Consider the following 14,343-nt stretch of genomic DNA (forward strand, 5'->3'; position numbering starts at 1 on the left):
CTTACATCTGGGTGTCATGGAGGCAACCCACAGGTCAATTTAAGGGACAACAAGGTCCAAAAACAACTTTTATTAGACCGGCGAGGAACAGGGTTTTAGCACTCCAAAAGTGACTTAAATACAGGTTCGGATATCAGTTGAGGAAATTATTGAGAGGGGCAGCCACTAATACAACAGGAGGTCCACAGAGTGCATGCACGTGGCTTCACCAAAACAATGCTGGAGCCGTCCCTGAGTCCCGGAGGAATACACACTTGCCTGAACACGGTGCGGGATTATTTTTAAAGAGATACACATACTCGTAGTGAGTACAGAAAGTGTGCACTCGCGATTCCGTGAGAGTAAATTTATAATACGCTCACAGTCCTGCGAGAGTTATTTTACACGTGCAAATGTGCACGGAATCCTACACGTGCTTATGTGGAAGCACGGGAGGAAAATACACTCGCGAATGTGCGAGGGGCTCTCGGCGGCCACTCGCGATTGTGCGAGGAAATAAAGTACTTGTGCAAATGTGCACGGAAAGAAAATACATCCGCGATTCTGCGAGGATTAATTTTACACGCGCTCATATGGAGCGCGGAAAGTTATACGTGCATATGTGCACGAAAAGTATAAATATACTCGCAATCCTGCGAGAAGTTTTACTTAAACACGTGGCGGCAAGGCAAGCGCAGTTCCCATCGCGGGGAGGGGGGCTCTCGGCGGCAGCATCTCGCTCGTGCTCCGAGAGACCCGCAGCAATGAGTGGAGTCTCGACGAGAATCCCGTTTTTATCTGATCAGATCTGACTGTAGGCATTCTGGGAGCTTCTCTGCACCCCTACACTGTCTGTGGGTGCCCCTGAAGCCTCCAAACATCCCCCACACTGGGCGCGGCTCAGTGTGCTTCGGCACTCCCTTCTTCTAATGTCCCAGGAGCCAGGGTGCTCTGGGCCAAACAAAAGAAGCTGTTAGCCTCAAGTAGCAGAGAAAGAGGGAGATGTGCCATACTGAAGGAGGGAGGGGGGTTGCAATCTGCCACAATCAAAAAAAAAAAAAAAAAGCCGCGGGTGTATTTTCTTTCCGTGTACATTTGCACAAGTACTTTATTTCCTCGCACAATCGCGAGTGGCCGCCGAGAGCCCCTCGCACAATCGCGAGTGTATTTTCCTCCCGTGCTTCCACATAAGCACGTGTAGGATTCCGTGCACATTTGCACGTGTAAAATAACTCTCGCAGGACTGTGAACGTATTATAAATTTACTCTCACGGAATCGCGAGTGCACACTTTCCGTACTCACTACGAGTATGTGTATCTCTTTAAAAATAATCCCGCACCGTGTTCAGGCAAGTGTGTATTCCTCCGGGACTCAGGGACGGCTCCGGCATTGTTTTGGTGAAGCCACGTGCATGCATTCTGTGGACCTCCTGTTGTATTAGTGGACCGCCCCTCTCAATAATTTCCTCCACTGATATCCGAACCTGTATTTAAGTCACTTTTGGAGTGCTAAAACCCTGTTCCTCGCCGGTCTAATAAAAGTTGGTTTTGGACCTTGTTGTCCCTTAAATTGACCTGTGGGTTGCCTCCGTGACACTGGGTAGGAACAACCCCAGGTTCCAGTATAAGTTGGGGAATGACCTATTAGAGAACAGTGTAGGGGAAAGGGACGTGGGGGTCCTGGTGAACAGCAGGATGACCATGAGCCAGCACTGTGCCCTTGTGGCCAGGAAGGCCAATGGTATCCTGGGGTGTATCAGAAGGGGTGTGGTTAGTAGGTCGAGAGAGTTTCTCCTTCCCCTCTACTCTGCCCTGGTGAGACCACATCTGTAATATTGCGTCCAGTTCTGGGCCCCTCAGTTCAAGGAGAGGGAACTGCTGGAGAGAGTCCAGCGCAGAGCCACAAAGATGATTAAGGGAGTGAAACATCTCCCTTATGAGGAAAGGCTGAGGGAGCTGGGTCTCTTTAGCTTGGAGAACACGAGACTGAGGGGTGACCTCATAGATATTTATAAATACGTAAAAGGTGAGTGTCACGAGGCTGGAGCCTTGCTCTTCTCAGTGACAACCAATGATAAGACAAGGGGCAATGGGTGCAAACCGGAACATAGGAGGTTCCACTTAAATATGAGAAGAAACTTCTTCACAGTGAGGGTGGCAGAACACTGGAACAGGCTGCCCAGGGGGGTTGTGGAGTCTCCTACTCTGGAGACATTCAAAACCGTCCTGGACACCTTCCTGTATAGATTCATCTAAGTGTTCCTGCTCCGGTGGGGGGATTGGACTAGATGATCTTTCGAGGTCCCTTCCAATCCCTAACATTCTGTGTTTCTGTGATTCTGTGACCCAACCCTTCCTGAGGCCAAGGTAAGAGATGTGGCCCAACAACTCCCCAGGCTGGTAAGATCCTCTTATTATTAAACTCCCAATCAATCTGGAACTTGTACGGGATTTGCTACTCCAGCTAGATCCCTAGTTGACCAAGGGAAGCCTGTCGATGTGATCTTTTTGGATTTCATTAAAGCCTTTGATACTGTCTCTCATAGTATCCTCCTGGACAAGATGGCCAGCATACAGATAGATAAACACACAATACAGTTGGTGAGCAACTGGCTGATGGGCCAGGCTCAAAGGGCTATAGTAAATGGGGCTATGTCGAGCTGGTGACCAGTTACTAGTGGGGTTCCGCAGGGATCCATCTCAGGCCCAGCACTCCTCAATGTCTTTATAAATGACTTAGAACTTGAGGGATTGCTTAGTAAGTTTGCTGATGATGCTAAATTGGGAAGAACTGTTAACACTCTCAGGGGCAGAGAGGCCCTGCAGAGGGATCTGGACAAATTGGCAATCACCAACCACATGAAGTTCAACAAGGGCATGTACCGGATTTTGTACCTGGGACACAGCAACCCTGGTTGTACATACAGACTGGGGGACGATATGCTGGACAGCAGCTCTGCGAGAGGGATCTGGGGGTTCTGGTCAACAGCAAGTTGAACGTGAGCCAACAGTGTGCCCTGGCAGTCAAGAGGGCCAACCATGTCCTGGGGTGTTGTCACAGTCCATTCAGTGATGGACTCGTGATGGTTTGTTTACCTTGATCTTGAAGTGCAAAATTAAGGCAAACAAAATGCTAAGGGGTTATAATTCAATCAAACAGTGTTATTTTATTATTTTGTCCGTAAGGCGGCATGCGATAGAGAAGGTGGAGAAAAAGGAAAAAAAAAGAAAAGGGGAAAAGAGGGTTGGCTACCACCAATGAGTCCAAAGGTGTCCCTATGGTCTCAAGTCTCAGCATCCTGCTGGTCCTCTGTCATGATCCATGATCCTTTGGTGGGGAGATCTCAACAATGTTCAGTCAGGAATCATCTTTTATGCTTCTTCACCCCCCCCTTGCTCTCATGGATTGAGGCCAATCTCCGCCTTTGTTTCACAATCCACACTTAACTGCGCAGGCCCGAAGAGTCCCCACTTCATTTGCCAGAACCCGTCTGTACCTGAGTGGCCTCATGTTCAGGGGTCTCTTACTTGTCCGCTGGGTGACCTCAAGACCCTCTGCGATCCTTTGTGCATGCTCTTCTGCGTTGGCCTTAGTAACAGGGAGGAGGTGGGGGCAAGTTTGGCTAAGGCAGCAGGTGAAATCCATCTTCTGGACAGCAGCTATTGTTACCTGTAGCCTCAGGTCAGAGAGACCTGCACAACACAATTCTTTTCCTCAGGCCTCTCTCCAAGTCGTTGTACAATTCTTTCTATCAGGGCATCTGTTCTCCTTTCTGTCAGGGCATCTGTTCTCCAAGTCCCTGATGGCGATGTTCAGGCAAATACTCTTCTACTCTTCTTCAGATCGACTCTTACAGGTGCATCAAGTACAGCATTGCCAGCTGGGCGAGGGAGGTGATTGTCCTGCTCTACTCTGCACTGATGCGACCTCACCTGGAGTACTGTGTGCAGTTCTGGGTGCCACAGGATAAAAAATACATTAAACTACTGCAGAGTGTCCAGAAGAGGGCTGCGAAGTTGGTGAAAGGTTTGGAGAGGAATCTGTATGAGGAGTGGCTAAAGTCACTTGTTTTTTTCAGCGTGGAGAATAGAAGACTAAGAGGAGACCTCGTCACGCTCTACAGCTTCCTCACAAGGGGAGGAGGAAGGTTAGGCGCTGACCTCTTCAGAGACCAACAACAGAACCCAAGGGAATGGCAGGAAGATGTGCCAGGGGAGGTTTAGGTTAGACATTAGGAAAAGGTTCTTCACCCAGAGGGTGGTGGAGCACTGAAACAAGTTCCCCAGGGAGGTAGTCACAGCCCCAAGCCTGACAGTATTCAAAAAGAGACTGGACAGTGCCCTCAGACAAATGGTGTGAACTGTAAGGTGGTCATATGCAGGGACAGGAGTTGGACTCAATGATCCTTGTGGGTCCCTTCCAACTCAGGACATTCTATGATTCTATGATTTTATGATAACTCAAATACTTTCTGAAGCTTGCAAGTTCAGAGGCTTACTAGGGAGAAAAGCAAAAGCATTATTAGTAGCTTCTAACAAGCCTCATGATAAAGTCAGAAACACTCCAAAGCATTTATGAAACAATAATTAGTACAGTAAGCCAGCACAGAACAGCATAGAAGATTGGGTTTTTTGTGGTGTTTTTTTTTTTTGTTGTTGTTGTTTTGGTTTTGTTTTTGTTTTCTAAATGAGAAAATGAGTTTCAGTCCAAAAGGAAACAATGTCAGCTTGCAAAGTTTTAGGAGGGCAAGACAATATTTAAACAATGCGATGGAAGACACCAGGACTGGTGTTCAGCTCATAGATATACATATAAGTATAGATATGTGTTGGAGCGAATAAAGGACCCTGCACTCCAATTCAGTGTGAATCACGCTAGAGCCATTTATTACAGAAACAAGCCTCCTTATATATGCAACTATTATCTGATCACGCGTACATGCTCCAATCATGCATTCACTAATTGGATATCATCTATGTTCACGAGCTGTCCATGTGCTGGAGTCTCACTGCTGATAGGTCCGTTGATTTATGTCATGTTGAGGCCCTGTTATTGTAGAACTGCCTCCCTCCCACGGCAGGTCCTGTTTTCAGCTTTCCGAGGTGGCCTTGAAATTCCTTTGGGCCTGGCTAGTTCAGTAACAAATCTCCATCTAGTAGAAACCCATCCACAGATATGTACTCATAACTGCATGTCAGGCAGTTTGGAAGAAAGCAGTTGGGCACTGTCTACTCAGCATCAGGCTCCTCTTATGTTTCTATGTCTGGGTGTCCTGGACCTCTTGGGTGCCTAAGACACCCATTGGATTTGTCAGGATGTACAAGAGACTTGCACCTTCCTTATCCAGTATCAGGGTGTCAGAAGGATGTCCCTGGTCACCTCAAATGGCATTGAGTTCCCATTTTAGAAACAGACGTCATCTCTGCTGACTGTGTGTATCAGATCTCCATTGACTGTGATGGGGTGGTAAATATCGAGTTGCAGAAACAACTGACTACTGATAAATCTCAGTAAAGACATAAAATCTTTACAGATACTTGGCTAATGCTTTATTTCAAATTTGTTTCCCATCCTTTGGCTTACTTTCTCTCCTGACTTGACCATGAACCTTGTGATTTTTCCTGTATTTTTGCTAAAAATCCCATCTCCAAGATTTTCATCATCAACTGAAGAATTTCAGCTTTATTTTCTAGCAAAATTGCAACTTGAATATAGGAATTTTCAAAAGAAGTCTTTTTAAAGTGTCCTCATAATAGCAATAAAAGGCAGAAGGTGGACAGCAAGTATGAAGAGTGTGCAGAATGTTTGACTTCTTAAATCTTCTGACCTGATGCTACTCTAAAGATCTAGAAGGGAATCAAAAGAGTTGAATGTTTAGGGCTGGAAATATTGGGATGATATATACGTCAATCACCAGTGAGGCCAGATGTGAGTAATCATTTTGTGTGACAGGGATCTAACTTGTTTTCAGTCAGATGACTGAGAAATAGCTTGCTGCCGCTTCCCTTAGGGCTCTTGCATCCACACTTTTCTGGGGTGACCTACTTGAAAGGAATTTTGTATAACTAATTATCTTCTCCTGAGAAACTTGGATATTTCATTTCCTTACTCTTTTTCTTTGGCACCAAAATGACTAAATTCCTCTTTTCTTTTGTCCTCTGTGAATCACAAACTGCAAGTGGATTTTATTTTTCTTTTTGGTGTGGGAAGTGAGTTACATATGGAAAATGTATTTTGTTTTGTAATTAATGAAAATCAGACTTTGAGAAGATGGCCATCCATGTCTTCATATGTCTGTGTTTTGGTTTTGACTCACTCCTATTTCTTGCATTGCGACTTGGGTTTGTTTACGCAAGCTCTTTGCTGCATACAAGTAACATGGTGGTATAAGAGGCAATAATTTATGTTCTCCAAGAAGGGAGGACAGTGAGTAAGGTTTGTATGCTGAATCTGCCATAGCTCATAGTGAGCAAGAAGACATTCTACCACTTGATGGATCCTAGTTATCCACAGAAAAAGCTACAATAGAAACTTTATTTAAACTACTGCTAGATGATTAGCCTGTTAGACATTAAGTGAGTGATAACTCCCAAATGAACCTTTATTGAAATCTTGGCTGCTCTGGAAACTTCACGGATTTAAAGCCCAAATGACTGCTTGACAGTCAGGTGTAAATTAAGTTTGCAAGTAGATGTGGGGTGAGGTTAATTTAGTGGGATGTTTTATACTTTACTGAAAAGAAATTCTAAGCTACATAATTTCTTTTTCAGCAGTGCAGAACAGATATTAGGAGTGAAAGGGAGCACCAGTTATTGCAGTAGAAGAATTAATACATTCTGGTTATTTCACAAAGGGGTAGTTACTTATATTCCCTGTGCAAATCCTGAACTCTGAACAGATAACAGAATCATAGAAACATTTTGGTTGGAAAATACCTTTAAAATCATTAAATCCAACCGTTAACCTAACAATGCCAAGTCCACCACTAAACCATTTCCCTAAGAACTTCATCTATGCAGAAGTTAAATACCTCCAGGGATGGTGATTCAACCACTTCCATGGGAAGCCTGTTGCAATGCCTGATAACACTTTCCATAAATAAATTTTTCCTAATATCCAATCTAAACCTCCCCTGGCACAATTTGACACCATTTCCTCTTATCCTATCACTTGTTACTTGGGAGAAGAGTAGAACACACTCCATGCTACAAACTCACAGAATCACAAAATGGTTGAGGTTGGAAAGGACCTCTGGAGATCATCTAGTCCACCCCCCCACTAAAGCAGGTTCTCCTAGAGCAGATTGCACAGGAATGTATCCAGACAGATTTTGAATGTCTCCAGGAAAGGAGACTCCACAACCTCTCTAGGCAGCCTGTTGCAGTGCCCTGTCACCCTCAAGGTAAAGAAGTTTCTCCTCATATTCAGATAGAACCTTCTGTGTTTCACTCTGTGCCCTTTGACCCTCATCCTGTCGCTGGGCATCACTGAAAAGAGTCTGGTCCCATCCTCTTGACACCCACCCTTGAGATATTTATAAACATTGATAAGTTCCCCCCCCCCTCAGCCTTGTCTTATCCAAGCTGAACAGACCCAGCTCTCTCAGTCTTTCCTCATAAGAAAGATACTCCAGACCCCTAATCATCTTTGTAGCCCTCTGCTGGACTCCACCCAGTAATTTCTTGTCATTCTTAAGCTGGGGAGCCCAGAACTCGACACTACTCCAGATGGAGTCTCATAAGGGCAGATCATCCCTGGACCTGCTGGTCACACTCTTCCTAATGCAACCCAGGATACCATTGGCCTTCTTGGCCAGAAGGGCATATTTCTGGCTCATGGTCAAACTGTTGTCCACCAGGACTCCCAGGTCCTTCTCTGCAATGCTGCTTTACAGCAGGTCAACCCCTAACCTGTACTGGTACATTGGGTTATTCTTGCCTAGGCACAGAATCCTACACTTGCCTTTGCTGAATTTTATTAGGTTCTTCTCTCCCCAGTCCTGTCCAGATCTTGCTTGAATGGCAGCTCAGCCTTCTGCTATATCGACCCTTCCTCCCAGCTTGGTATCAACAGCAAACTTGCTGAGGGTGCACTCAGTCTTTTCATTCAGGACACTGACAAATAGGTTGAATAAGACTGGACCCAGTACTGATCCCTGGGGAACACCACTAGCTACAGGCCTCCAACCAGACTCTGCACCACTGATCACAACCCTCTGAGCTCTGACATTCAGCCAGTTCTCAATCCACCCCACTGTGCACTCATCCTACCCACAATTCCTGAGCTTACTTATGAGGATGTTGTGAAAGATGGAGTCAAAAGCTTTGCTGCAGCCAAGGTAGACAATGTCCACTGCTCTCCCCTCGTCTACCCAGCCAGTCATGCAATCATAGAAGGCTATCAGGTTAGTCAAACATGTTTTCCCCTTGGTGAATCCATGTTGACTACTCCTGATAACCTTCTTTTCCTCCACATGCTTGGAGATGACATCCAGAATGAGTTGTTCCATGACCTTTCCAGGGATGGAAGTGAGGCTGATTGGCCTGTAATTTCCTGGGTCGTCCTTCTTGCCCTTTTTGAAGACCGGAGTGACACTGGCTTTCTTTCAGTCCTCAGCTACCCCTCCTGTTCTCCAAGACCATCCAAAGATGACGGAGAATGGCTTAGCAATAACATCTGCCAGCTCTCTTTACACTCATGAGTGCATCCCATTGGGGCCCATGGATTTGTGGATGTCTCCTCAATCAAGTGAAATTTTTCCTTTTGCGAGACTTTCTCTCCTATCTCTAGGGTCTGGAATACCTGACGGCCGGTCTTAGCAGTAAAGACGGAAGTGAAGAAGGCATTCAGTAACTCTGCCTTCTTTGTATCATCTGTCACCAGGGCAGCCTCCTCATTCAGCAGCAGACCTACATTTTCCCTAACCTTCCTTTTGCTGCTGATGTACTTGAAGAAGCCCTTCTTGTTGTCTTTGACATCCCTGGCCAGATTTGCTTCCAAGTGGAGCTTGGCCTTCCTCACTGCATCCCTGCATATTCTAACAGTTTCCATGTGTTCTTACCAGGTGGTCTGTCCCTTTTTTCACATTACATTCTTTCACCTGAGTTTTGACAGGAGCTCCTTACTCATCCATGCTGGCCTCACACTCCCTTTACTTGATTTCTTCCTCACAGGAATGCAACAATCTTCCGCTTGAAGGAAGTGATGTTTGAATATTAACCAGCTCTCTTGGATCCTTCTACCTTGTACAGACTGATCCCATGGGATTTTTCCAAGCAGGACCTTGAAGAACTTCCCCCTACTGAAGTCCATGGTTTTAATCCTACTTATTGCCCTGCTTCCTTCATGCAGGATCCTGAACTCCACCATCTCATGGTCGCTGCAGCTGAGGCTGCCCCCAACCGTCACATCTCCAACCAGTTCTTCTTGGTTTGTTATGACAAGGTCCAGCAGCATGCCTCTCCTCATTGGCTCCTCCACCATCTGTGTCAAAAAGTTGTCATCAATGATCTGCAGGAACCTCCTGGACTGTGCGTGCTTAGCTGTGTTGCCCACCCAGCAGATGTCAGAGTGATTGAAGTCTCCCATGAGAACCAGGGCATGTGATTGTGAGGCTACTTTCAGCTGTCTGTAGAAGGCCTCATCAAGTTCCTCTTCTTGATCAGGTGACCTGTAGTAAACACCCACAACAGTGTCACCCTTGTTAGCCTGCCCCTTAATTTTTACCTATAAGGACTCAACTTGTTTTTCATCCCCTCCTCCAGAATTCAATCCATTCAAGTTGCTCTCTCACATAAATTGCAACTCATCCACCTCACATTGCTGACCTGTCTTTCCTAAAAAGTACATAGCCTTCCATGACTACATTCCAGTCATGTGAGCTGTCCCACCATCTCTCTGTAACTGCAATGGGATCATGACCCTGTGACCACCCATAGATGTCTAATTCCCTTATTCCCCATGCTACGTGCATTGGTGTACAGACACTTCAGAGAAGTAATCAAGCATTTGAGTCTCCCATGAGGGGTGCAGAAGGGTCCACCATAGCCATACATACCCCTGAGGTGGTTTGCCTTCTGCTTCTCATCGTGGGAGGCAGCTAAGGAATGTCTGTCGCTGCTCTTGTTGTCCTGGGTTATTCCCCAGTTAGATACAATTCCATGAGCATTGACACTTTGGACCCCACCTCCCCAAGCTCTTCAGTTTAAAGCCTGCCCCACCAAGTTGGCCAGCCTACTGCCATAGATTCCCTTGCCTCTTCCGAACAGGTGGATTCCATCCCTCCCTATCAGCTTGTAGTCATAAAAGAATGTCCCATTATCATAAAAGCCAAAACCCTCACAATGGTACCATCCTCAAAGCCAGGACTTAATGTGCATTATATATTTATTTCTGTCTGCCCCCTTTCCTCCATCTGGTAGAATGGAGGAAAAGATAACAGTGTTACTTTATTATTTTGCCCGTAAAGCAGCACACGATAGAGAGAGAAAAAGGGAAAGAAAAAGAGAAAGGGGAAAGAGGGTTGGTTACCACCACGAGTCCAAAGGCGTCCCTATGATCCCAGGTCCCGAACAGTGTCCTGCTAGTCCTCTGTCGTGGTCTGTGATCCTTTGGAGGGGAGATCTCAATGATGTCCAGGCAGGAACCACCTTTTAGGCTTCTTCACCTCCCCTCACTCCCATGGATCGAGGCCAATCTCCACCTTTGTTTCACAATACAGGCTTAACTGCGCAGACTCAAAGAATCTCTGCTTCACCTGCCAGAACCCATCTGCGCCTGTGTGGCCTCGCGTTCAGGGGTCTCTTTCTGGTCCGTTGGGTGACCTCAAGGCCCTTGGTGAGCCTCTGTGCATGCTCTTCTTCATTGGCCTTAGTAACAGAGAGGAGGTAGAGGGCAAGTTTGGCTGAAGCAGCAGGTGAAATCTGTCTTCTGGAGAGCAGCTATTGTCCCCAGGTCAGAGAGACCCGTGCAACACAATTCTTCTCCTCAGGCCTCTCTCCAAGTCGTTGTCCATCTGTTCTTGATGGCGATATTCAGGCAGATACTGTTCTTTGGACCGACTCCTACAGAGGGTCAGAGAGTAGAGAAGTATCATAAAAGCTAAAGGCTGAATAAGAATACTGAATGTTTTATCCCTTTTTAGTTAATTTGTAATTGCAGCTATTGAGTGGAAACTATTGCGTTTTCACTAGTGTTGTTGAAACTGGTGAAACTAGTGCTACTGAGTTGCCACAAAGTGGAAAGAAGCCACACACCATTTCTGATTCTATTCTGAAAGCCTTTTACTTTCCTGTTGCTCTCAAAACCAGTTTCACATCTAGTACATTACTACAAATGTTTGGTTTTGTTAATTAAAACCAAATCTAGCATTCAAAAATGAAAGACTTAAATCTATTTGATTTAGTTTATATAGACCTTTTAAAACAGAACTGTATAAATGTAATTTTAGGACTGTATAAATAGTCCTAAAATTACATTTGGCCCTTTGAAAGCAACTGCAAGGCTCATGTGGCCCCTGGTGAAAATGAGTTTGACACCCCTGCCTTTTTGTCTTTGCTGCCGCACAGCTCTCCATCCCTTACCTCCACTGAGATGGCAGGCCAAAGAACCTTGCTAGCACCCCATCCCCCAAATGTTGACATGCCACCCTTGGCTTTATCTCTGCTGTGCCTGGTTTTCTCCTCTTCCCCCTACAAATCCAGTTTAAAGCTCTTTCGTTGAGCTATGCTAACTCCCGTCAAAGGATCCTTTTCCCCTTTTCAGACAGGCGCACCCCGTTTGTCACCAGCAGGTCTGGTGTCATGTAAACTGACCTGTACTCAAAAAAAATCCCACAAAATTCTGCTGGTGACACCAGTCTCGCAGCCAGGTGTTGATCTTCTGGGTCTTCCTGTATCTTTCCTCATCATTCCCTGCAATTGGGAGGACAGAGGAAAACACTACTTGTGCTCCTGATCCCTTAACCAGTTGTCCCAAGGCCCTGAAGTCCCTCTCAATTGCCCTCGGATTTCTCATTGCAGTCTCATTGCTTCCTACCTGAAAATTTAGTAGAGTATAATAGTCTGAGGGTCTAACCAGGGCAGGAAGTTTTCTCTTCAATTTTTAACCCAGGCCCCAGGGAGGCAGCAGACTTTCCTAAGAAGTGGGTCCAGTCTGCATATTGGGCCTCCTGTTCCCTTCAGAAGTGAGTCTCCTTTGACAACCCTTCTTTTTTGTTTATAGCAGCAGTTTTGATGGCAGGTGCAGTCCACCTTAACCTCTGCGGCACCTCCAACTTAGTTGAATCATCTTCCTCAATATTTTAATTCAGTTCCACTTGCAGAGCCTCATACCTGTTGTGCAAGGAAACCTGGGAAGGTGGGGTAGTCACGGCCATGTTCAGTAAAAGATAATGAGACAATTAATGAAAAACAAGCAAAGTCAATTATATGACTGAGTATTTTCAGCTTTTATCTCTGGAGATGATAGTATAGAAACTCAGGCATGAGTAATGAATTTGCCACAGGTTAAGTGACCCACACAGCTTGTCTGTGCCCACTAGTTTCAGTAACAAACACTTTCCATATTAACTGGCATCCATGACAAGAATTAAAGGCCAGGGTGAACACATTAGAAGTATATGTTTGGGGTATAGAAAGTTTAATATTTACTCTGGGTCAATTTGACAGCTATACTAAGCAACCCTTCCCTCCCACTAGAGATTTAGAAATGAGGATGAAGCAAACTCATGGTAAAACATTGCTGTAGAAAAGTTTTTTTGAAGAGAAGAGAGCTGTAGAGATATCTCTGGGGACTGCTTAATAGTCAACGTTGTGTTTTAATCTAATCTAGGACAGTAAAAATGGAGATAACAGCAATTCTAATGGGACTGTAATAAATAATCTTTTAACTTTCTTTTAGTTGCTTTTCTATGCAGAGACCTTTCTTACAGCCATCGCTTCTTCAGTAGTCATATTCAGCCTACTGAGCTTGAAAGCATCTAGTCTTCATTACACTGAAAGGGGGCAAAGGTGGGTTTCCATTCACTGTTGTTTGACCCATCCCTGTTTCTGTTCTTTTCTCCCAACAGCCAGCACACCACTAAAAAAAAGGTTCAAGCAATGCAATCCAGTGCGAAGTGCTCAAGATGTGTAACTACACCAGGATCCTTTCCACGAAGAAGAACCTGGATCATGTGAACAAGATCCTGAAAGCCAAGTGGCTGCAGAGACAAGCAAAGAAAGGCAATAACTTTGTCAAGAAGTGGAGGGGATGTCCTTGGAAGCAACCCCTGTCCTTCTACAAAGACTTCAGAGATCAAATGCCTGTTCTGGAAAAACACATTGATCTTCCTAGCAAAAGAGGTCAGAGACTGATGCTCAACCCTTTGATACTGGAGCAAGCAGCCACTCAAGATACAATCATGGCCACCATCGAGGCTGTCATACACAGGGCCTCCTCTCCCTCCTCCCCTGTCTCCACCCCCTCTCCCTCTGCCTCCGACACCCCGGGATGGGAAAAGGAAAAATAAGGAGGAGGTGGAAGATGTGAAAGTGAAGTGTCACTGGAAAGGCAGAGGGAGCAAGTGCAAAGGCCTTCCCAAAGGCTGGCAGACCCCATTGGATGTTTGGTGCTGGTAGCGGGGCACGCTGAGACTGAGGGACTGGAGGTGTGTGGTCTGCTTTGCCCCTGCAGCAGCACCAGACTCATTCTTTCCTTCAGCAGAGAGCTGTGCCAGCTGGGGTTCGTATCTTACTCGTCATTGCTTTGGCCCCAGCCACCCCAGTAAAGAGGGGGAAAGGATGTGGGAAAGGTGGGGTGTGAGGGGTGTGTTTCAGAGTTGAAGAGAGCATCTAATTTGCAGAGTTTCCAAAACTAATCAGCATCTCAGCATTGCTGTTCTCATATTGTACCTGGAGGTGGGAGGTCGTCCTCGCAGAGAGCTGAACATTGTCACTAGGGCTGCATGCTCAACTCTGATTCTGTTGGGTGGGCCAGGTAAAACTAAGAGTAACCATACCATAGTAGAAAACACTGTAAAAAAGAAATTTTTTTTAAAAAAACAAAACACCAAAAAAAACCCCAACAACCAACCAACCAAAAAAAAACAAAAAACCAACACACCAAAAAAAAAAACCCAAACCAACAAAAAACAACAAAGCAAAACAAAAAATAGTGTAATTTTCTCAACTGTGATCTTGATTATAATCTGACTGACTTTTTTTTCCAGTTTTATATACCTACCAGGCTTTGGGGCAGCATAACCCAAAATGTCTGACTCCTACTAGAACTATATATTTCTCATTAATTTCCTAGTTACAACTAGCTGCAACATAGGCAACAGAAAAGTAGAGCCTTACATGCGTGTGCACTCATTTTGAGTG

At 45.5% G+C, this 14,343-nt stretch overlaps 1 protein-coding gene across 1 annotated transcript in view; it reads left to right on the top strand.

Moving 5' to 3' along the window:
- Nucleotides 1-13,599, top strand: part of LOC102083899 (SET-binding protein) — a 311,256-nt gene extending 297,657 nt beyond the window's left edge. The window contains 3 exon segments of the mRNA XM_065045110.1: nt 13,050-13,080; nt 13,082-13,411; nt 13,413-13,599. Coding sequence (XP_064901182.1) covers nt 13,050-13,080; nt 13,082-13,411; nt 13,413-13,599 — 548 coding nt within the window.
- Nucleotides 13,600-14,343: the final 744 nt, after the last annotated feature.

Source organism: Columba livia, chromosome W (genome assembly GCF_036013475.1).
Source record: "Columba livia isolate bColLiv1 breed racing homer chromosome W, bColLiv1.pat.W.v2, whole genome shotgun sequence".
Taxonomy (NCBI): Eukaryota; Metazoa; Chordata; class Aves; order Columbiformes; family Columbidae; genus Columba; species Columba livia.